This window comes from Strigops habroptila, chromosome 9, assembly GCF_004027225.2.
Source record: "Strigops habroptila isolate Jane chromosome 9, bStrHab1.2.pri, whole genome shotgun sequence".
Classification (NCBI taxonomy): domain Eukaryota; kingdom Metazoa; phylum Chordata; class Aves; order Psittaciformes; family Psittacidae; genus Strigops; species Strigops habroptila.
The window spans coordinates 33204295-33226174 of record NC_044285.2 but is presented as its reverse complement, the minus strand read 5'-3'; the positions used below and the strand labels follow the sequence as shown (position 1 = coordinate 33226174).

Here is a 21880-nt window from a genome sequence, read left to right as displayed (position 1 = left end):
CCCTGAAAAGTGACTCTGTTGTTCACAGGAACTTGAGAAACTCCCTAAGAGTTTGTTGGTGCAGTGACAGGGCTGCACTAATCAGGGGAATGATTCTTCAACATATTGTGTTGTCAGAACTTACCGGTAAGTGTCCAAGCAGAGATGAAACACTATCAGATACATAAATAATAATCCCATCTGTGGTAAGAGCAATGAGAAAGCCATCTAGTGCCTAATGATAAAAGGCAAGCAAAAAAGAAAACAAAATAAAAAGAATTATGCAAGGGAACAACTTAAAATACAATTTATTCTTTGGTGATGCTTCTAACAGCCTAAAACTAACACAAATCAATTACGGAAATGATTGTTCAATGTGGAAAAGTAAAAATTACACATGCTAATTCAACATTCTTATATTCTTATTTGCTCATTAATATTAAATTGACTTGTACTTTTCACCCAGTGACTATTCATTTAACATGAAGCAAGACAATGGTGGTCAGAATTTCTAAACCCACATAATCCCAGTGACTTCAGTCCGTTCATTATGTGTTCTGGATTACACAATAGTTAACCATAAAGAGATGTTAGATATCATCACGACAAACCCAGCGTTGTGGGTGGGTGGATGGATGGATAAGCAGAGACAGAAAAAATACAGTACTGTATTTTTAGTAATTTATGGACAATCTGGACAAGATCTAAAGCCTCTATTTTGCTTAAAGCACTCATTTGTTAGGAGTGACACAACAGTTTTAAAGTTTGTTTTGTTTTCCCTTTCTTATTCACAATGGTTTCTTTCCTGAAGTCAAAGTTCTCTGTCCCTTTTAAGTCACTGCATGTGTCTTTCTTTTTGGGTGTTCTCCCTATTCTTCCCATCATCTTCTTACACCCAGTGTCTGTCCCTATTCTTCTCTAACACATACCAAGATCTGGGAGGTTTAACCTCTCGTCAACACCATGCACAAAGCCAACTCTTCTAAAGACACTGTTAGGCTGCTCTGCAGTTAAGCTACAGGGAGGCAAAAATACAGTATTCACCATCTTCCCCACCTCAGTCCTACTCTGCCTTTGCTGAAAAGAAGCCCTCTCTGGAAAAAAAACACTGATTTTAAGTAAGCTGGACAACAGTCTAACATAGTCCAGCAAGCCAGCAGTTATTAAGGGACTCTCTCTACCCTGCTACTTCTAAGAGGGGGTAGGGTCGTGGGGGGGTTGTTTTGATTCAGCTGGATCAAGCTAGCTTGTTTGGTGAGAGAAATTCCCAGAAAGAATGAACAGACTTTTCCAGGGAGGTGAGTCATGACATCCTGATGAAACGGAATAACTAAGACACTGCAGCACCTCCCAGCTCAGCCCAGAATACACCCTTATTTTGGCGGGGCAATGAGCAACAGCTGCCCACGCAGGGTAGGAGATGTCCTTGCTGGAGGCGCGCACAGCACAAACCCAAAGCCGCATCCTTAAGGAACTAAAAATGTAGGCTCACAGGGCGTTTCTAGATCAGCTAAGCATTTTAGAGGTGAGAGTATCAGAGCTATTCTCCCGGATGCACTTAAAGGCAATTCAATCAAAAGATACAGCATTCACGTCACAAGTACAGCACGGCACAGCTAGCAGCAGCAAAGGCAACAAAGTAAATGCTGCCTGGCTCATGGGATGTGGACGAAGAGAGCTGCTCTGCTTTCTTTAGGTCCTTTCAAGTTTGTGCTAAAACTACTAGCTCTTGTGGCTCTTCTGAGAAGGGCAATTCTTTTTTTTCTCTCTCACCAGGCCAAATCTGGGCCACACTGGTCTTCATTCCTAAATGAAAAGCTGTTTATTTTAAGGGGAAGCAATCAAATTTTTAATTCTGTGTCTGCAAATCATTTAGCACAACATTGGTCTGACACGTTTGCACTATATGTGCCAGCAGAGTTGAAATCAGTAACATTAACATTAGGACCTGAAAAGGTACAAAGGAACTACATGTCTCTGAACTACTCCACTGACCTGATTACTTCTCACTGATCTATGCAGCTGTAATTTCTTCTTACCTCTAACATCAACTGGGTGAACTCCTCGTTGCTAAGAAATGAAGGCTTCCAGTCTTGTCTAATCTCACAGGCTTCTGTCTGTGCTGTGATTTCTTAAAGAGAAAACATCAAAAAAGCAACATGACTCATGCTACTTGGATTTTTTTTTTCATATCAAGTAACACTAGATTTCTTTTAAGAGGTTTTCAGAGGAATCATCCTCAGATCATTCTCCACACAAAGCCTTCTTGTATGCAACAGTCATTTTCCATGCCATGTGATACAAATGCATTAGAAACCAGGAAAAGGAAGAGGAGACATTTTGAGTGTTCTGAAGAAATCCTTCAAATTTAAGGCCAGTGACCTAATTTCAGAGTAGCTGGGCATCACTGGGTGTCCAGGAGTGCCCAAGCAGGACAGGCTGTACCCAGACATCTTCTACCTGAGGAGACCTGGGAAGAGGGCACGGAACCTCCTTTTTTTCCTGGCTTTTGTAGCGTGTGCTGTTCCTCTGCTCTTCCTCCCTCATGCTCTGTTTGAGAGCATACAAAGCGTGCCAAGGGATGCAGATGCCAGCGAGGGAAACGGAGCAATGTCACTACATTAAAAAGCATCTTTTCAAGTGTATCTATGTTTAACTCACCATCACTGTATTCAAACCTAGCTCATTTCCTGAGGCCAACTGCTGTGCCTTATTCTGCCCCGCACTTAAGTTCATGTCCTCTCTGGAGGTCTTAGATGCTTGGGAAAAAGCAAGTTCTCATCCGAGCGGAATCTGGCCGCTGGGCAGATGCAGAGCGAGCACCTTCAACAGAAGCAGGCCTGTGCCCTCCAGTACCTTTCTGTTTCTGTAAGAAGTCGATGGTCCTCTGCAGTATTGTGGATTTGTCCATCTTGAGAGGGTGGCCGTGGCCCTGCAGCATCGTGCAAAGCTCTTTAATGAGGACATTGAACTGGTCTCTCCTCTTCTTTTCAGATTTGTTGCGTGATGCCCTTCGTGACAGAAACATAAATGCTACTAAGTAAAATGAAGGACATACAGCTCGACCCAGGGAGACGTAAATGGCCCTGCCCCAGCAAAACACAGAATCTAAACTCTGTTGGGATGCTGATTTGTTTAAAATTAGGCTTGGGCATTAAATGCCTCGCTGGTGCTCAGGGCCTTGCAGCAGGACTGAACTCACTGACAGCAGGGAACATCTGGAGGTAACAAATATGATTTATATTCACTTGAGCAAGACTGCATCCTTACACTTTGTTTCAAAAGCATGGTAATGAGGTGAAGGTGTTATGGGCAAAATTTTTCCAGTAAGAGAAGTCCTGGCACCTACGTGCTTAGGTTTTGTCAATCTCATGAGCTTCTGTTTTGCAGTTAGTACACACTATATAAGGTATAAAGGTCAAAATGTGCATGATTCCTTATTCCCTGATTTGTACTTGCAAAAATAGCTTATCAAGAGACAATACTGTGCAGAGACAACTTGACTGCAGAAAAAAGTCAAGCACATGCCTTTCTATCTGGTTTTAAAAATATGCTGCTATGATATATGAAACCAGGAATGTTAAGAGTCTGGCTGCAGAAACCACAGCTTGCATCAATACAATTTAAGAATGTTTTATTAGGGTTTTCTCCATTAAAAACAATAAAGAGGAAAGAAAATCCACTCAGTTTCTTCCAAAATGCTTTTTTCCAATGCTTATATCTGAGATAACCCTGTTTTCTTACAACCTCTTCCAGTAGTAATTAATTTTCTTACATGAATACAAGTGTATTCATGATGATACATGCTTCTTGTGATCTCGACCAAGTGTGGTATGCAGAAGGCATTTCCATTCATATTCAGGTTGGCATTTGGAGGTTCTCAGATCCAGCATTTATGTTCACAGCCATCTCTGGTTTGGTACTCATGTACAATGACTAATTAGAACTCAGCCAAATGCTTCTCTGAAGGGAGACTAACTCATACCTGTGCTAAAGCAGGACTGCTCTCTAAGTTTCATAGGGAACTCTATCCCAGGTCTGTCGGTGAGTTCAGACCTGCATGATGCCAATAAAACCAGAGGTCAGGAATCCTGCATCAAGATAATAAATAGCCATGGGATAACATGAGATTCTGAGGGCACAACTATGTAGTATAAAGAACACTCAGCTGATTAAGCCATGATAGGGGTGGCCAAATATCCTATGAGAAGCTTGAAGATGGCAACTTAATTATGTTGTTTGTGGTCTGCTATATGCAGCCTATAAACTGTATGGCGGTTTTGCCTCTGACATCAGTAGTCCCAAGTAGTTTTTCAAGCACCAGAAAACACAGCATTTACAATTCTCCCTGCGAGGAGCTTCCATTCTCAGTGCTCTGTGCATCCCCTTCATACCTCTTTGCCCTGTCCTTCTCATCTTCATCCATCAGTTCGTTTACACAACACAGGGCTCTGGAAGGAAAGGACAGAAGTACTTACTGAGACATATTCCCTGATCTTTTTGCAGATGTCAGAATATGGAGCTTACTGGCTTGTAGTTTATGACCTACTAGATATTTCAATCTCTCCTTTTCCAAACTCCACTCTTGTTATGTAGTTTCTTGCTTCTGCCAGCTACTGAGTCTTGAGAAGTGAAACCACTGCTGTACCCCCAAACATACAGCTAAAATACGAGTGACTTTAGAAGGAAAGAGCTAAAAGTCAGCAGCCTCTCAGATTGCCTTTGCACTTCCCTCCGCCAGATAATGAGGAACCCTGAGGAAGCACTGAATTTTGCACAGGAATAAGCATCTCCCCTGCAAATGTGAGAGCTGATTTGACTCTGATGTCTGTACCAGGCAGCACTGTGTCTGGTCCTGTTTTGGGAAATCAAACAGGCCACTGATTGATTTCAAGCACTGCAATACTTCAAAAGCATCTGAGATTTCCTTCTCAGTGGAAGGGCATAGGAGGAATAAGGAAACTGTGCTAATCCCCAAAAGGATTAGTATTAGGCAATGGCAGGGCACAATCAGGACATCTAAGAGATGATGGGATAGACAGGTTCAGCCAAAGCATCTTGCAGCCAATGACTGCTGCTTGCACTGGTGGACTTCACCACAACATCTGAGCTGTGTTCAACCACTGGGATTCATATCCAAGACATCAAGTTGAAACTTCATCAACCTGCCACTAACCAGGGAGAAGAAAGGAATGTGACCTGGGTTCCCTGGGTTCCTGCACCACAACAGAACATTGTTCGCTTTATCTTCTTTACCTGTTCCTGCAGCACAGGTAAGGAGAACAGTTCGCAACAACTCCCAAGAAGGACACAGTACTCTCAAGCCCCAGGAAATGATGGAAAATCCAACATGAGGGTAAATTCTTCATTTGTGACTTGCTTTCTGTGACCTAGATGGGCTAAGTCCAAGGGATGGGGAGCCAGGCAGATGCAGGCAAGACAGCCGCCATCACTTCATGACATGCTGCCTGGGTCAGCAATGCTGGGTTGCAGAGCTCCTCCTCAGACACCTCCAAAGAGGAAAACTGCACCTGGTCCCAGCATCAGCACCAATATGCCTCCATCTCTAGGGAGCTCTTTCACTGGCAAAACCCTCCCAAGGGACATTTTTCAATGTGTACATCCAAATACTTTTCCCTGCTTTGAGACTTCTCCAAGCTGAAACAACTTGGTGGCTATAAAATCACCCACAACTGATAGGAAGTCAAAGATACTGCTCACAGTAAAAGCTACAAAAATTTACCCTCCTTTCCTGCTGCATGGCAAGGAAGCCTGCACCCTCCCAGCAGGTGACCTGGGCAGAAGAAAGTATGATTTCTTTTGTCCCAAAATATGAATACACTCCATGGACAGGGAATGGTTCCCACTCACTGCCTGAGCCACTGTAAACTACAAGCCAAATTAAAAATTACCAGTTCTATTCCTCAGGTTCATCAGTCCAGACTGACGGAGTGGGATTAGTACTTCTTATCACCATGTAAATAGAGACGGAGAAAAATTAATCCTGGAAAGAAAAGCAAATCCAGTTAAAACACTCTTGCATGCAAGACTTAGCCTAGAGAGAAGCAATCACTTCAAGTTGAAAAAGTCTACCACCGTAAATCAGAAACATGCTCAAGTATATAAGGTGAATGCTCAGAAAAGCCTCTGTATTGGGAGCTGGACCATGTTCTGGGAGTCCTTGCTTTCTTTGCATGCCTGCTGCTGCAGAAGCAGCCTGGGAAGGCCAACCTGACATCTTGTGCACAAAAAGCCACGTAGCCCAGCAGGGTGGAGGAACAGCTCTACTAACCTGGGCCCACCAAGGATTGACCAGAGTCTTTCCAAAATATGACAGTTTACTGGGCATATGTGCTATGAAAACCAGCAAGTATGATCCATTTATCTCACATTTCCTCCTTCGAGATCAATGTGATCAGCTAAAGTCAGCACAAGCCACAACCACCCACCTGTGGATAGATTTAAGGCCTCCCATTAAGATTTGCTACTTACAGGACACGCCTCTCCTTGTTGTTTGTGCTTTAAGCAGTTATTAATGAACACCCTGAACTGATTATACCCATACCACAGTGCTCATGTCTCTGAAACCATCACTGTTGAAACTTGTTTGGGTTAAGATGAGCCTCATTCTCAGGAAAGACACGGATGCAGTCAGACTGTCCATGACTGACAGTAATACCTTTAACAAGAGCTGAGTGCTGGGCTTCCAAATTTAACAAGTTTTTAATGCCCTTGAAGTGACCTCCCTGTTTTGAGGCCAGGTTCATGGCTATTTCTCCTGTTACCATTAATTCCAACATCAGCTCAAGACAATGCAAAAATTCACTGCCACCATGAGAATTACATATTTGTAACCATGGTGAATGAGAAAAAAATACTCCCACATTTCTGATCAGCTAAAGCACTAGCAAGAGCTTGTTCATTTCTCCAACTAGTGAAAATGCCTCAAAGGGAAGGAAACAGCTATTCGTTGTGCAAGGCCAGGTGGGACAGGGCTCAGAGCAGCCTTGGCTAACAGAAGGTGTCCCTGCACACGCAGAGGGTTGGAACTAGATGATCCTTAAGGTCCCTTCCAACCCAAACCATTCTAGGAATCTATGAAATACAAGAAGGTGGCTGAAGAAGCATGGCAAGAGACACACACTGGGCATGCACGCTGGAAAGGGCAGCTGGGACAGGGTAGGGGCTGACATTGTGGGGCAGCTTCTAAACACCACAAACAACACAGATCCCCAGCAGTGATAGAGTGAGAGTGCTTTGTAGGGGAGGTTTATGTGAGTAACGTGAGACAACAGGCCCAATTCCTGCTCACTCCTGCTCATTGCAGCTGAATGAAATTATGTTGGTCCATTTGCTCGAAAAAAAAAAGGCTCAGATAAACTGTGATATCGTCACTGCAGACAGTAATATGGAAGTTACCTGTAAGAGGTTTGAACCTCAGGCACAACAGAAGTACTAGAGTAACATATAAAATACCTAATGTGTTCCAGTGGTAAGTCATCAGTAAAAAACGCAGGGAACGTGAACTTCAGGGAAAATCTCACCCAAATGATAACCTCAGTAAAGCTGCAACTGAAAACAACATCTGGGTAGCAAGTTTAAACATGGTGGATCTGCTGTGCTCCTGTTCTCACTACCATCATACGCTGCTCAAGCTACAAGCTTTTATCCCAGTTCAAAAGGAGCGTGTGATCTTATTTGCTACCCTATTGAGCTGTCATAGAAACAAGGTGCTTATCTTAGTCACTGCTGCTCATCAGTCAGTGCTGTTTTATCAAAATCATAAAAAAAGGAGTTCTTTCTCCTCTAGAAGAATGACCCATACAGATGTTTTGATAACTTGCAATAATTTCAGAGATATGCATACCTACATATATTTAAAATTATTTTTAAAGCAATGTGTTAAATTATAAATGCTTGTGAATACACAAAGAGATCTATCACAATTTTTCAGGAAACATTTTTTTCTATATGGGCTTACGTTGCAAAAGTTCCACCAAACAAAAGGATTCTTCCCAAGCTTTGAGTGCAAAGCGTTATGCAGAAACCTTCACACTGTCTTGCCCACAGGTTGTCTTATCACTGAAAACTCCAGGGAAGCCTGACAGGTTTCCTGCCTTGTACAGATGGCTGCCTTCCCAGCCAGTTTGAATAGCAGTAAGCTGAAGTAAGCCGTTTGATTACTGAGAGGCAATAGGCTAACTAATGCTTACCCAGTCTGAACTGAGAAATGAAGACCAGATTCTCCAGTCTCTCGCAGCAGCTATCACATCCCACTGCAGTATGGCTGATGTGAGCTGCAAGGGGCAGAGGAATGAGGCGTCCCAGGTCTGTCACAGTAGGATATCCTTAATGAACATAAGAGATGTCCTGAGTCAACACCAGACTTTGAGGCTTCGACAGAATAAATGGCTATAAGACCATTCACAGGCTCTAACACACAGAGAAGCTTTTTGCATGATGCAGCAGGATGGTGAGCTACAAAAAATCTCAGTAGAAGACACCTAAGGACAAAATATTCTTAACCTGATTAAGCTCTTCAGGACTACATTTAGCTAAGTGCTTTTTGTCTTGTTATGAGCCAGAGCTAAATATAGTAACCAGAATACTTAAGAATAGTTTCATAAGGGTTGTATACACTCCTCAGCCAGATAAGGCACTTAGCACTACTGACAGCAGTATGTCTGCATGTTAAGAGTATTTTAAATAGCTCTAGATGAAATCTCTTTGACCTTAACTGTATTAACCAGAGGGATCAAAATTTATTTATTGCCTCCTGAAAATCCTCTCGTGCAACACTTAGAGAGAAGATTCCTGAACTCTATGGGCAGGTGAAGAGAGAGGACACTTGCCAGTGCTGTGCTGCTAGCATTGTTTTTCACCCCACCTATGAGAGGTGAAGATCAGCTTCCTCACAAAGAAATGCACATCCATCATTGCTTAACGCCCTTTGCAAAGGGAAAAGACTTTTTCTTCCCTGGTACAGGGAGTCTTACAAAACACTCATAGCATTTTAAGGGCAAGCTATACTTCAGACTTTTCAACTATCACAGATTTGAAGTTGTTTCCAGGGTTACAGAAAGGGTAATATAGTATGACAGCCTTAACAAGACAAATGGACTTCTCAGACACATAGCTAATAGTTAAAGCACTATTCCATGCTACCTGCAATACCGTGGCATATTTTTTACAGAAGAGAGAATGAGAAAGGGATTTTTTTTTTTTTCCCCCACAATTGTCTGACTTCAGGAGCAATCTAAAACTGCAACTTGTGACTAAAGACAATGTTTATTTATTGGCTTGCTGTAAATCATTATAATATTGACATTACCTTAGGCTAACTCTTAATGGAGCATCACATTAGTAAGAATTATCCCCTGAAACCAACAGTTCCCATGAATGCTTCATTATAGCTTTAATTTTAAGTATTTGGTTATGTCACTGATGGCAAGGCAAAGATCACTCTATGAGTGCAATGCTGCACATTTCTTTGTGACCAGCAACAAATAAAGCTTTCACTGGTCACCTAAAAAGGGTCCCTGAACCCAGCTGATTTGATTGGTTCTCCCAACTATACCCACTGGTCTAATTAAAAATATTCTCTATGCATAAAAATTTTGTTGTGCTTGTATTTAAATTTTCCTAAAATTTTGCATTTGATCAGTGTACAGCAGTTAGGGAGTTTTCAAATCTACACTGTAGAAAATACTTTAATTATGAAAATGTGTTGTGCTAATAATTTCCACAGATGTTACACACAACGAATTCATCAGAGAACCCTCAATTACAAGATGCAGGACTTTGTGGCACAATGCAGTCATAAATAAGAGAGTTAATGCATTCGCCAGCAATACGATTTATATGTCAATATGCCGATGTTTCATTCTTCTTGAGGCAACAGGAGAGCATGACTCTGGTTGACAGCTAAACACTGATTTAATTTTTAAAAGGCAGAATTTAAGCTCTTCAGTAAAGTGCTACTGATTCAATTATAAGATGCTAATGGAAATGACATTTGAAAAACCAAACAGCACCACTGCATCCTTAGGGCTGTTTGTGCTAAACAAGAAGGGATCACCACGCCTGTTCAGGCACAGGAGCACTGAATTCCCGCTGCCTGTCCTGTGCCGCCCACCACTGAGCCACCTGGACATGCACCCAGAGCGTGGAGGAAAGCCACAGCAGCAGCTCCCACAACCCTCCACTGCAAAACTACTTCTCTTATACTGAGCAGCCACTGCTGCAGCACAGCTCAGCGTGAAACCATGACATGGAAATGCAAAGACTGAAACAGGTGCAAAGGAGTTGCATCTGCTTTCTTAGTCTTTTTCTGCTTGCATTTCACCCTCTCTTCTCCTTGCCCTGCCTTGCCCTCTGTTGTTCTTCACTCTTTCCTGCTCTTCTTTGACTTATTCCCCTTACTTAACCTCCATTCGTTTGCAGTTCAGAGAACTGGATCTTTCTGGGATGTGGTTTCTCTCCATCTTCTTGTTTCTTATGTCATCTGCCTTCACCTTTCCATTGCTTTTTCTTCTCTGTGTTCTTCACTTTCCCCTTCTCAAAGAGAAAAAACCTGACAATCAATCAGCCATTTAACTGTGGGAACTCTTGGCTTGTCCAGGCCTGAGGCATGCATGACTGCTGAACTCTGTTCAAGGACACACTACCTTAGGGATCATGCTGGTGGGGATCAGATGAGTGTCTTCAACACAGTTGCTCCCACTCCACTGTGGCCCTGTCAGGAGCACTGGGTCCTGTCCTGCATCATAGTTCCTAATTTCAGTTGCAGATCCTCTGGAAGAACTGGGATCCTCCCCAGTTCAGTGGTGGAGCTGTGCAGCTCCATCTCTTACAGAAACACCACCCTACATCTCTGCTGAGGGAAATGGTCCAGCGCAGCACACTTGTCTGTGGCAACTAACAAACACCTGCACTCTTTGGGGCCTGACTGTACCTATATTTTCACACAGCATCTGTTCATTGGAACATGGATAACGATGGTGAGTGAGGTAACCAAATAGTCCTTTTCTGTTAATCTGTCAGAAGTGGACTTTTTGGTGCCACTATTGTAACTACTGCATCTCCATGCATGCACTTATCTACAGCATACTCTCCCCTGGTTTATTGAGCTCTAAATTTAGCTTGTTACCTGTGACAGATTTATGACTACATTCATTACAGCAGTAACAGCTTCAGACAGAAGCTAAGAGGTACCCAAAGAAAATGGATTATGGAAAACAATTACACCATAAAAAAGGCTGTATCAGAACACTGTGATTCAGCTCAGAAATGAAATATGAAAGAACCAGGAAGGAACAATGGTGTGTTGGTTTTTTTGTTGGGTTGTTGTTTTGTGTTTGGTTTTTTGGGTTTTTTTTAACCAGCATTTGCTGTTTTCTGGCAAAGGAAAGGAGAAAAAGGATTAAAAACTATCAGACACTTGAAAAGAAAAGATGATTACTGGAACATTTTGTTCTCTAGGATTTTTGTCAGATTCTGGAGAAAATAGCCAGCTGAATTTGTTCTGTTCCAGCAAATTATTGAACCTTGGAGGGTAAAGACACAATAGTGTAGAATATTATTTAAAATGTCCCCAGGGTTTCTGTTACTTGGGCATGCATTTAATTAATTCTATGAATTTGTCTAATAGCCCCTTAAAATTCTCTGAACATGGCAAAAGGCAGAACTGCTGATTCGCAACCCTCAGTAGTACAAAACCATACTTCTCCTTGCACAAGCAGGGTAGCATAAAAATGCATATGCAAATAATGCTGCAGACTTCTGCAGTTTTGGATGAATATACGTGTTCATTTGTAGCTGTTGAGTTACTACAGGAAAGGTAAATGTGTGTTGTAGTGTGAAATGATGATATCTAACCTATAAGCACCTGACTCAGTCAGACATAGAGCCAAAAAAAAATCCTCAAATAATAACATAGTTTTCCCCCATGCAGGTGGGAGTAAAGGCAGTTGTTCTTAGTTAATACTTCAGCACAAGTTGAGCTGTGGAACTATTTCCAGGAAAGGCACACAGAGCTGAAGAGAAGGCAGCAATACTGAAATCTAACAGTCAGAAGTCTTTTCAGCAGAATATTCTCAAACATTTCCAGAAAGCATGAACACTCTTAAACCTCTGCTTATGGCTGATCCTGATGGTGCAAATGCATGTGTGTGTCGGTGAGTGCACAGACACACATATATAAACACTCATTTTACCCTTTGCAAAGAAATACTGAGAGCAATCTCTACCAAGGAAAGCAGTGGTGACATTCAGGATGACTCTTGCACCACTCACCTCCTGCTCATAGAAGTTAAGGAACTGTTCCTGCTGGGTGCATGCGAAGGGAAGGTGAGCAGAGCTCCCTCTCTCACGCCTCAGGCCACTTTCTATCATATTCAGTTCTCTGGCAAATCACAAAGGATGGGGTGTGTGTGTGTGGGAAGGTTAACCAAATAAATTTCAGCAATGAAAAGAGTGGCTTAACAAGCAAAAAACACCTCCCGAAGCTATTGATTCTGCAGCTTAAACAATATGGACAGCAACTGATCATAACCCCACTGCTGAAATTCTGGCTGATTTCAGGGTTTCATTAGAGTAGCTTCAACATTATCAGAGCAAACAGCTTGGAACATTTTTAAAAGAAACCAACACTCTCTGCTGACTCGACAGCGTTAGCTTCTGCGTTATGGAGCGGGTGCTGGGCACCCTGACACTCTGTGCGCAGTTTTCAGGGATCACCAGCTGGAGCTTCTCCCTGGGTGGTGCTGTGTGTTACTCCCACCAAGAGGACATAGCTTTCGTCAACCATATTTATGACATTAAGTGAGGTCATTGGGTCCTTTTCCAGTTTCGGGTTTTGTTTTGGCAACTATGCAGACACTAGGACATCGAAGCAGTCTTTTTGGATGTGTTACCCTGAAATCCCTCTTGTAATTCCTTTTCTACCTACTATAGATGAAACTTATCCCAAGCAGGCAGCTACATAAAGTTTAAGTGTCATTAAACTGCCTACTTTTATGCCCTATGCTCTCCCTGTGCACAGAATGTAATTATTAGATAATAAAGAAAATCAGCTAATTAAACTAAATACCTTGTTCTCTAATTTTCTCAGCAAAAGAGTACCCCAGCAACTACCAGTTCATTGAAAGAGGCAATAGTAGCATTCATGTCCTTAGCTGTTCTCTTTTTCTCCTCAAACAATATTTTTTTTGCTTTGTTTCTTCTTTGCCTTTCTCAGTCTTGATTATAAAATGCATTTCAGTGCTTGAGGAAGGTACAGATGAGGAAATGAGCACTTGTGCTTTGTGTTTGCTTGTGCTAGAGGATGAACTCACAATGCAAAAATAAACGTAAGGCCTGAAGGCTGCTTGCCTTGCACAGTAAAAGCAGGGCCTCCAACTGGGTCAGGTGGTTCCAGGACCACACTTCCTAACTGCTCTGCTCCAGTAAGGAGAAAAATGCTGTGTATGACTTGGCCCATTACCCTATAAATGTGCGTCAGCTCACTTCAAAGCCCGACAGCAACCACAGTCCATCTTGGAGTCAGGATGTGCCTGTGAAAGTGATGCACGCTCCTATCATCCATGAAAGCCAGAGGAGCCTACCAACTCCCTAACCCGTTTAATGAAAGCAGCCTGATGCAATCAGGACTCTTCCATCACCTGACCAGATGTTTAGCATAGCTGATCCACACCTGCACAGTAGGTCTGCCCCTACATCCAGGCATGCGCAGACCAACTGTATGTCACACAAATCAGCCTCCTGGAAGTACACGGCTTCCTACACCTGCACTGCCCTGTCCACACTCAATGCTATGTCCCTGGATCCCTGCTCCAAGAAACGGCAACTCATCTGCTCCTCTGCTGCTGTTGGACAACACGTGGGAAGGCAGCTGGGTGGGCTGGAGCTGTACGGACAGTCTGCAGATAGCAGGCTATCCTTGGCTCTGTGATGTCTGCTTTCTTAGATCTGCTTGGTCCTCTACACAGTCTGGGGAGCCCTTTGGCTGGTAGAGTGGGAGGTCTTAGAAGGTTTCTTGTTCAGCATCCTTTGATTTCCACTGAACAATGTCCACTTCTCTGATGCTTTGCAAGCAGCTCGCTGTCATCCTTTCTCTCCTCAAATGCTTTTACATAAGGAAGCCTCGTCACACTCCATAAACACAGTTATCCATCCTTGTTGTACAAGTGAGGAAACAGGGGCACACATTTTACTTCTCTCTCATTTTACAAGTGTCCCAGTTCTGGGAAGCTGAATTTGAAAGTTACAGCCTAATTTTCAGTCATGCTGAAACCCAGCATAAGCACCTACAAATAATGTACATTTTGGAAAAGCTCCACCTAAATCATTGACCCAAGGTCACACAGCAGAGTTAAGAAGTGAATCCAGATGTCCTGATGATTAGCTCTGTCTATTGGCATTCAGTCAAATCTTCCCTCCTAAAACAAGCTTCCTGAAGCATCTAAGACTATAGTCTTAGAACTCCCTTAAATACACAGCACTGGTAAGAACTGATTTTCAAATGAAGGAGGGGAAAAAAACCCAATTCATTGGCTTTTTCCTCAAGTGAACACTGACTGACCAATGAAAAGGCAACTCAGAGTCATTTGATCTCAAATGTCTTCCTACAAGTAAAAAATTAAAAAGAAAAGGAAGATTCTTCTCCTATTTCAAACAATATGAAGAAAAAAATTTCTGCCTCAGTAATTCTAGACCTGAGTAATTTAATCTGCTCTCTGTTGCAATCTGTTTCCCACGTGTATCATCAGCCTGGAATTTCTGGAACTCAATACATAAGGAAGCTATTCAAAAAAAGGAAATACTACAACAAAAGGATTAGAGATAGGTCTGAATCAGACTGAAAGCCTCCCCATATCAGAGAAGAATTCAGCTCCTTTTCCAGAGTTCAGCTTCTTGACTTCAGCCCAAATCTAAACTCCAAAGACTGCCAAAGCGATGAATTTTCCAGAGACAGACCACCTCTCACCTCTGCTTCAGAGACAGAAGAAATAAGAAAACACATAGAGGAGATGTGGTATTGCAGCAGAAGTGGAACAGCACAAACTCTCTGAACAGTTGAACTGCCCTATGGAATAGAATAGAGTATTTCAGTTGGAAGGGACCTACAATGATCATCTAGGCCAACTGCTGGACCAGTTCAGGGCCAAAAATAAAACATGGTATTAAGAGGGTTGTCCAGATGTGTCTTAAACACTGACAGGCTTGGGACATCAACCACCTCTCTAGGAAGCCTGTTCCAGTGTTTGACCACCCTCTCGGTAAAGGGATGCTTCCTAATGTCCAGTCAATGTAACAGACCTTTGAGAAAATGATAACGAGCTTTAGTAGTTAAAATTCAAAGCCTCCCATGCAAGCTTAAAGTTTTATCTACTTATCCATGAAATGAATATCAAAGGATTCACTGCAGCTGAGCTAACTGACCTCATTTTACGTCTTCGGCTTCATGAGTCCAAGTTCAAGCATAAGAAACTTCTTTACCCTCTTGCTGCATTTAATTCTGGAGCATTCCAGGTATAACATAAGTCAAAAGGAATTTAAACAAAGCCCTTACATTTTGAAATCTGTCTTATCCTCATTTGGCTCTGAGAATTTCAGCTGCTTTCCTTAAATGATCTGTTCACATCTGCTCTCCAGCTGAGCCATGTTCATGCCCCACTGACCTTACGCTGCCATCTCCGTAATCTTGCAGCTGAGAATAACCAGCAATACACCAGTCCCTGTAAGTGCCAAGAGCCTTTCAAGAAAGACGAGGTAGAAAAGAATCAGCCTTTATATAAGAGGGAAAAGAAGGATTTCTGAGAAAAACCATTGTTTGACTAAGATGAGTAATGGGAGCCGCACGCCTGAAGTGCCTTGGTCCAGCACCCTCGGGCAATGGAAACCGGAGGCGTCAGCATCTTGCAAGATTACAACGGCAGCTGGCAGGTATTTTTCTAATAGAGAGCATGGCAGCATTGTTCACACTCGTTTGATTCACTCATTTGCTGCTGTTCCTATTCAAACTCGGCTAATCCAATCGAGTTATTTCTTGGACTGTGCCTTAAAGCTGAATAAGTAAACACCTTTCATAAGGTCTGAGCCCACTTGTTTCAAGTGTATGATTAAGGGCTAGACTTCAGCATTATCGTGAGAAAACTCATCTCATTACTCAGAATTTCCCAAATCATTCACAGTTGTCATGAAGTGGCACTTTTCCACCCAGTGTTTCACTTCCCACATTACAAACATGTAATACAGTTGCAAAGGCTCCCAAATACCAAATATACATTTGTATTTCAGCTGCACTAAAGAACAGTTCTTTGAGCTGAGAATAGCTCATAATGGCACCACTTGGATGCTGTGATGCAAAGATGTCTCTTCTTGTTTATTATGAAGAAGACAGATGATAAATATAGTCAGCAAATGCATTTTGGACAAAGTCATTCAATGTAGTATTTGCATTAAATAACACTAGAAGACTTATGCACCAGAAAAGATGTTGATCCAAGTGTAATTCCATCGCTGTTACACCAAGGATGGATTTGAACTACTGAAGCTTACAAATTTTTTCAAGAAGTGCTGCCACTTACATTATTGGTATTGTTAATAATGTAAATGGTTTTCTTTCCTTCTTTAAAACACCCAGCACACACACTTCTCTTTTGCTTCTCTAAGGCACTTTTAACTTGACATCCAATATTCTCTTTTGCACTATCTTGCCCCCATCAGTTCTCAACTAGCTCCTCAAAAGATGGTTATTTGTTTTGAGAGCTTCTGGAATAAAAGAATATTTAAATAATTAACTGCAATTATATTCACCATTCTGCAAGGTACCATTGATATGCACTAGAAATACAACGAAAAAGCAAAACTTTCCTTCAGAAAGAAGAAAAGAGAAGATAAACATCCACAGATCTCTCTTATTACTTTGTTATCGTTTTTAGACTGCAAATATGTCAGTCAGTGGAACACTTTTGTACTAGGTCATTATTGTTTCACATATTATGCACAAAGACCAAAGGCCTCATTTTGTCTTAGATAAGCTATTCACACACATCCTTTTTCCCCCCTTGCAGTATATTTGCATGGCTGGATGGACAATCAGCCATAATAACAAAATATGACTCAGGGTGACTGAATGTCCACTTGCTTTGGGGATTCTCTTGAAGATTTGGTTGGGATTTTTTAAACTATTTAAGGCCAGAAAAGACGTGTTCCTCCCAGATAATGTTCATGTAAAAACAGATTTGAGTAACACAGGTACTCAGGGGAAAGGGAATGGATCCAACAGCATCATGCCCTCTAAGAGGCTCTGGTCTCTTCAGCCGCTCTGCCCAGTGCTGCAAAGCGCACAGTCCCTTGTCACCCACTGCAGTGGGGACGGGGATGGATTTCTCACTGATGGCAGAGGAACAACACAGGACAGAGAACTGGTCATGTCCTACAAGGATGGGCATCCCTGAAATTCGGGACATACGGGTTTTTCTGGTCATCTAAATGCTGTCAATGGATTACAATTGTGCAAGCATGCAAAAAAATTTAAAATACACTTTATTTCACATCTGCAATAGTCCAGTACTAAGAATCCTCCTAGTATTAGTCAAAATCAAGATGTTAGTACAAAAGTAAATTAAATACATGGGCCCATTTCTCTCAAAGATAACTTTCCTCTACTAAGTAAGTTAATGGCAGCAGCAATGGATACTGCCATTCTGCTGAACAATGCTGGCAGCATGGATGTGGCTGACAAGGACAGTAGATCTGTACCTATAGATTTCTGTGGTCCCTGGTTTTCAAGTAAGAGACTAGGCCAGCTGACAAGGGTGCAGTGTGAGATCATATCTCTCCTGGAATGGAGTGAAAAGAGCATTGAAGAGCTTGGCCCTTCATTTAGCCAGATCCATTGGCATATGCCTCTTTTTTTAACCATCTGCATAATTCTTGGGTGAAAATAGTGGGATTTATTTGTGCTTTCCAGAATTAGGATGAACATGAATTTATTACCCAGGGCTTTTGTGACCAAAGCACCTGAAGCCATACACCCATATACTAACAATGTCCATAACTGTATTTAACATAACAAAATTAGGCCAGCTAAGAAAACACACATTAAAACCAGCTGAAGGAAAGAGTCATACTGTAACGTACATTCATAAAAAACATATGGGTAAAAAGGGAGCTTGTTTTTGTGATAATCTGACTACGTAATACTACCAAGGCCAGCAAGTTCCATGATAAACATCTACGCAGTAGCACGAAGCCAGCAGCATAAGTTAAAAATGCCCATGACCTTTAGCTGGCAGTCCCAGGTTCCTCAGAATTTCACACCGTGTTCGAGAGGCAACTATCATCAGCACTCCCAACCTCCTCCTTTCATGCACTGCTTTTGTGCATGTCTCCTAAAAATCACAAGCAAACTATACAATAGTTTAGCCAAATCTCAAGCAGGGAAAACATGCAATTAGGCAAGAGAGAAAAGCTTACTTCCTCTGTCTTTTTCTTCCCCTCCTCAGCCCTTCTGCAAGAGACCAATAGTAAAATTCCTACCTACTTCACAGTAATTAGTATTATACCCATCCTGATTTAACATTAAAGTTTCTTCCAATTTAATTCAGTTTTGTTTTCAAGAAGTCAGAAGTGCAAAACAAACAAGAAATTCATGCCATGTCATTAATTATTGCTTATGGAGAGCCGATGCTTCAAAGAACCAGCAGAGTTATTGCATACCAATTGCATGACAGTGGCACAGAGCGCCCAGTCCTGGCTCAGCTCCCAGCCAAGGACTATGCTCACCACCAAAGCTTGGCATTGGGTGGGCAGGTGAAAAACCGAGGAAGAGGATGGACATTTTGGTGCTGTCATCTTGCTACCAAAGCCAAAATTAATTCCTGTGCCATGATCATGTCCCAGTGGCAAAATCTGCAGCTTTGTGCTCATCCCGTGGACAAATGCTGCATATTGTAAACCAGGATGAAGCTGCTGTGTTTACTAGGGTTAAGCAGGTTTGGATCTCTTCAGAGTGAGCCCCTGGTTACGATCAGTGCTGTCACAAAGGGTAATCTGAAGTAGCTAAGCTGCTTTCTTCTACACTAAAGGTTAAATGAATAAGAAATCATGTACAGTACCACAAAATGCTTCTCCTCAGCCTCAGAAGCTTGTTTACCATTGCCATAGTAGCTGAATCGCGGAATGAAATGTTTACAACTATTCATGCAATCAAACTCATTTTCCTTAGGAAATAACTGATTAGGTATCTCACATCTGTTCCTGATGATGATTTAAGCCTGTGCTGATCTGTATCTAGACCTGACATGAATGTTAATGTCTCAGAAACAGTCATCCTTAATAGGAGGGTGACGACAAGCTATCCGGGTCTGGTGGCGATTGACTGTAATTGGGAAGTTCTGTTTCTACAGGTGAAGGATGACACAACGGACCCACGATTTTTTCTAACCTTATGACCTAGGGTTTAGGAAGCTTGGCAGGAGATAGAAGTTAGAGCAGAGCTTGACATGAAATTATCTCAAGAATTATCTTACTATCCCTGTCAAAAGTTTTTAATATCTCACAGATGTTTGCTTCCTCAATGCAGAGCAGCAATCCTGCTCCGCCAGACGCTGGCATTACACGTCATCCTACGAGCAACATTTCCCCATCATGGCTTTTTGATTGAAGCTGCTGTAAGTGTTGCAAAGCTGTGAGGAAAATCAGCTGCTAGTAAAGCTGATTGAGACGATTCCCTAATAAACCATGATATTCAAGTCAGAAAAGATACAAAAATGAATTTCACATTTTTGCTCAAAAAAATAGCTGGTTTATGGGTAAACAGTCAATCCCAATGCACCATTAGAGGGAGAAATCTAATGTTTAGTTAATCTGATTAAATTCACCCAGCAATCCTCTTTTCCACAGGAAACCTATCATAAGAACTTACCAAAAAAAAAGCAGAAAAAATAAGTATTTATTGCAATGGCTCCAAACTCCATACTTTTCATTTCTGCAAGGGACAAATCCTTGTCTCTCTCAGGTCAACTGCAAAGCTCTGCAATGCTGTGCCAAAGATACTGATGACAAAAGAGATGATTTGTACTACTGCTCCTTCTGGTACCGTGCATCCATGGAGATAACACTGCCTCCCAAGCTCTGATAAGAGCAACGAGATCAGAAGAAAACTTTTGACACCACCTATGATCACTACAAATTTTACTCCAAGGTCAAGGAACCAAATAAAAACAACTGAAGAAAATGAACATTTGCCTGCTAAGGACCTTGTAGAGCTGTACATCAAATATAAACAAAGTCTATATAAGTGTCTGAACAGTAATCTCTGGAACAGTCAGGAATGCCTCATAAAAGTAGATTTCAAACACAATCCAAAGAAGATTAAACTGACAATTCATCTCCCCTAGGACTTCTATACATCATAAACAGGCATTCTACATCATAAACATGCCTTCTATGTAAAGCAGCTCATTATCTGATTTATTCACTGATATCTCTTCTTATTCGAACAATTCAAACTGGACTATGTTAGAAAAATCCCAGAATAGTTTCCTCATAGCACTGCAGCTTTTGAAATAAGATGATGATTTATATTTATAAAATTTTACTTACCATGCAATCAAATTCATGTTAATACAATACACTATCTCTAAGGACAATTTTAAAGAAAGATGCTATTCCAGCTAGATCACTTATTAATATTCATATGCTTTACTTTCAAAATATCAAAACACACAAGTTGTTCTTCTTTGCACTAGTCTTTTTTTCCATCCCTCAGGCGAAAACAGATATTCTGCTCTAGTCACAACAGCCTATTACCAACAAACTAACCAGTCTAACACTCTAGATCTTGATAGCTCTACTAGCTGCCTTTTTAACTATGAACATATCCAAGGAATTCAGCTCCAGATTCGAAACATGTGCCCTGGATAACACAAAGTCCTGATTCAGCCTCATTTCTTGTTTCCAAATGCATTAGTGGCAATTTCAGTCCGCTGCATTTATTCTTCTCCCATTTTAGGCAATTAATCTTTGCCCTTCCCAGACAGTATATCAGGACTATTGCAGAATAGTCCTGGTATATATATCATATACACTCTCCTACTCTAACAACCTTCTTCTGGGACTCTCCCCTTCCAAACTCTGAATTATTTCCAGAAAGCAGAAAAATCAAATTGTAGACGATTTCCCCACATAACAAAATTTTCAGCGAGGGTTCCCAAGCTGTGCAACCTTCCCCAAAGATTGAACTTCTCCTCCAGGCCATAGATAGATATCAGGAGGTCTTAGAGTTGAAGAGCCAAGTCTCAAGAGATGTGAAGATACCCCACATAAGAAAGTGATTTAACTTCACGGAAGCCCATGCTCCAGCAGGATGAGCAATGAAAATTGTCCGTCCCAGGGCTGGCACCCAAGGGACAATGTGTATACTCCCTCTGCAATCACACAGCTCCACATCACTGCTGCCATATGGGAGGCTAACCCCAGTGCTTAGGACTGAAAGAAAATAAAGTAACTCACTTTTTCTATGTTGACACATTGTCTTCACTAATGGCAAGGCTCAGCCCTCCGCAATAAGCAAGATTATATAGAAAATGTAGGTGTTAAGATTAGCACAAAGAGTTTGTTTCATTAATACTTCCTACTGCAACCTTTCCGTTAAAAGACTGCCCCAAAATGAAGCCATTGAAATTATTCTATTTGAGAGAAAAAGCAAACTGTTGATATTCACCTTTAATAAATGTATCAGTATATCAGGAGTCAACCAAAGTCCTGCCTTTTTAACACACATGACTCAACACACACTTAATATATCACTTAATAAAATTTGATTGGAAACAGTTTGATCAGAATGAATATTTTGAATTTACTGTAAATTGTGCCAGTGTACATTTCACTG

General features: G+C 41.6%; 1 protein-coding gene across 7 annotated transcripts in view; it reads right to left on the bottom strand.

The window, feature by feature from the left end:
* Positions 1 to 21880, bottom strand: part of PASD1 (PAS domain containing repressor 1) — a 97987-nt gene that overhangs the window by 22945 nt on the left and 53162 nt on the right. For 4 of the 7 annotated variants that reach the window (XM_030496631.1, XM_030496629.1, XM_030496633.1 and 1 more), the window contains exons 2-6: positions 5892 to 5983; positions 4374 to 4430; positions 2836 to 2990; positions 2019 to 2110; positions 125 to 214 (exon numbers count right to left, since the gene is read on the bottom strand). In XM_030496631.1, the coding sequence (XP_030352491.1) occupies positions 125 to 214; positions 2019 to 2110; positions 2836 to 2990; positions 4374 to 4405 (369 nt within the window). In that variant the 5' untranslated portion in view covers positions 4406 to 4430; positions 5892 to 5983. The other 3 variants (XM_030496634.1, XM_030496635.1, XM_030496636.1) reach the window with 3 other exon arrangements.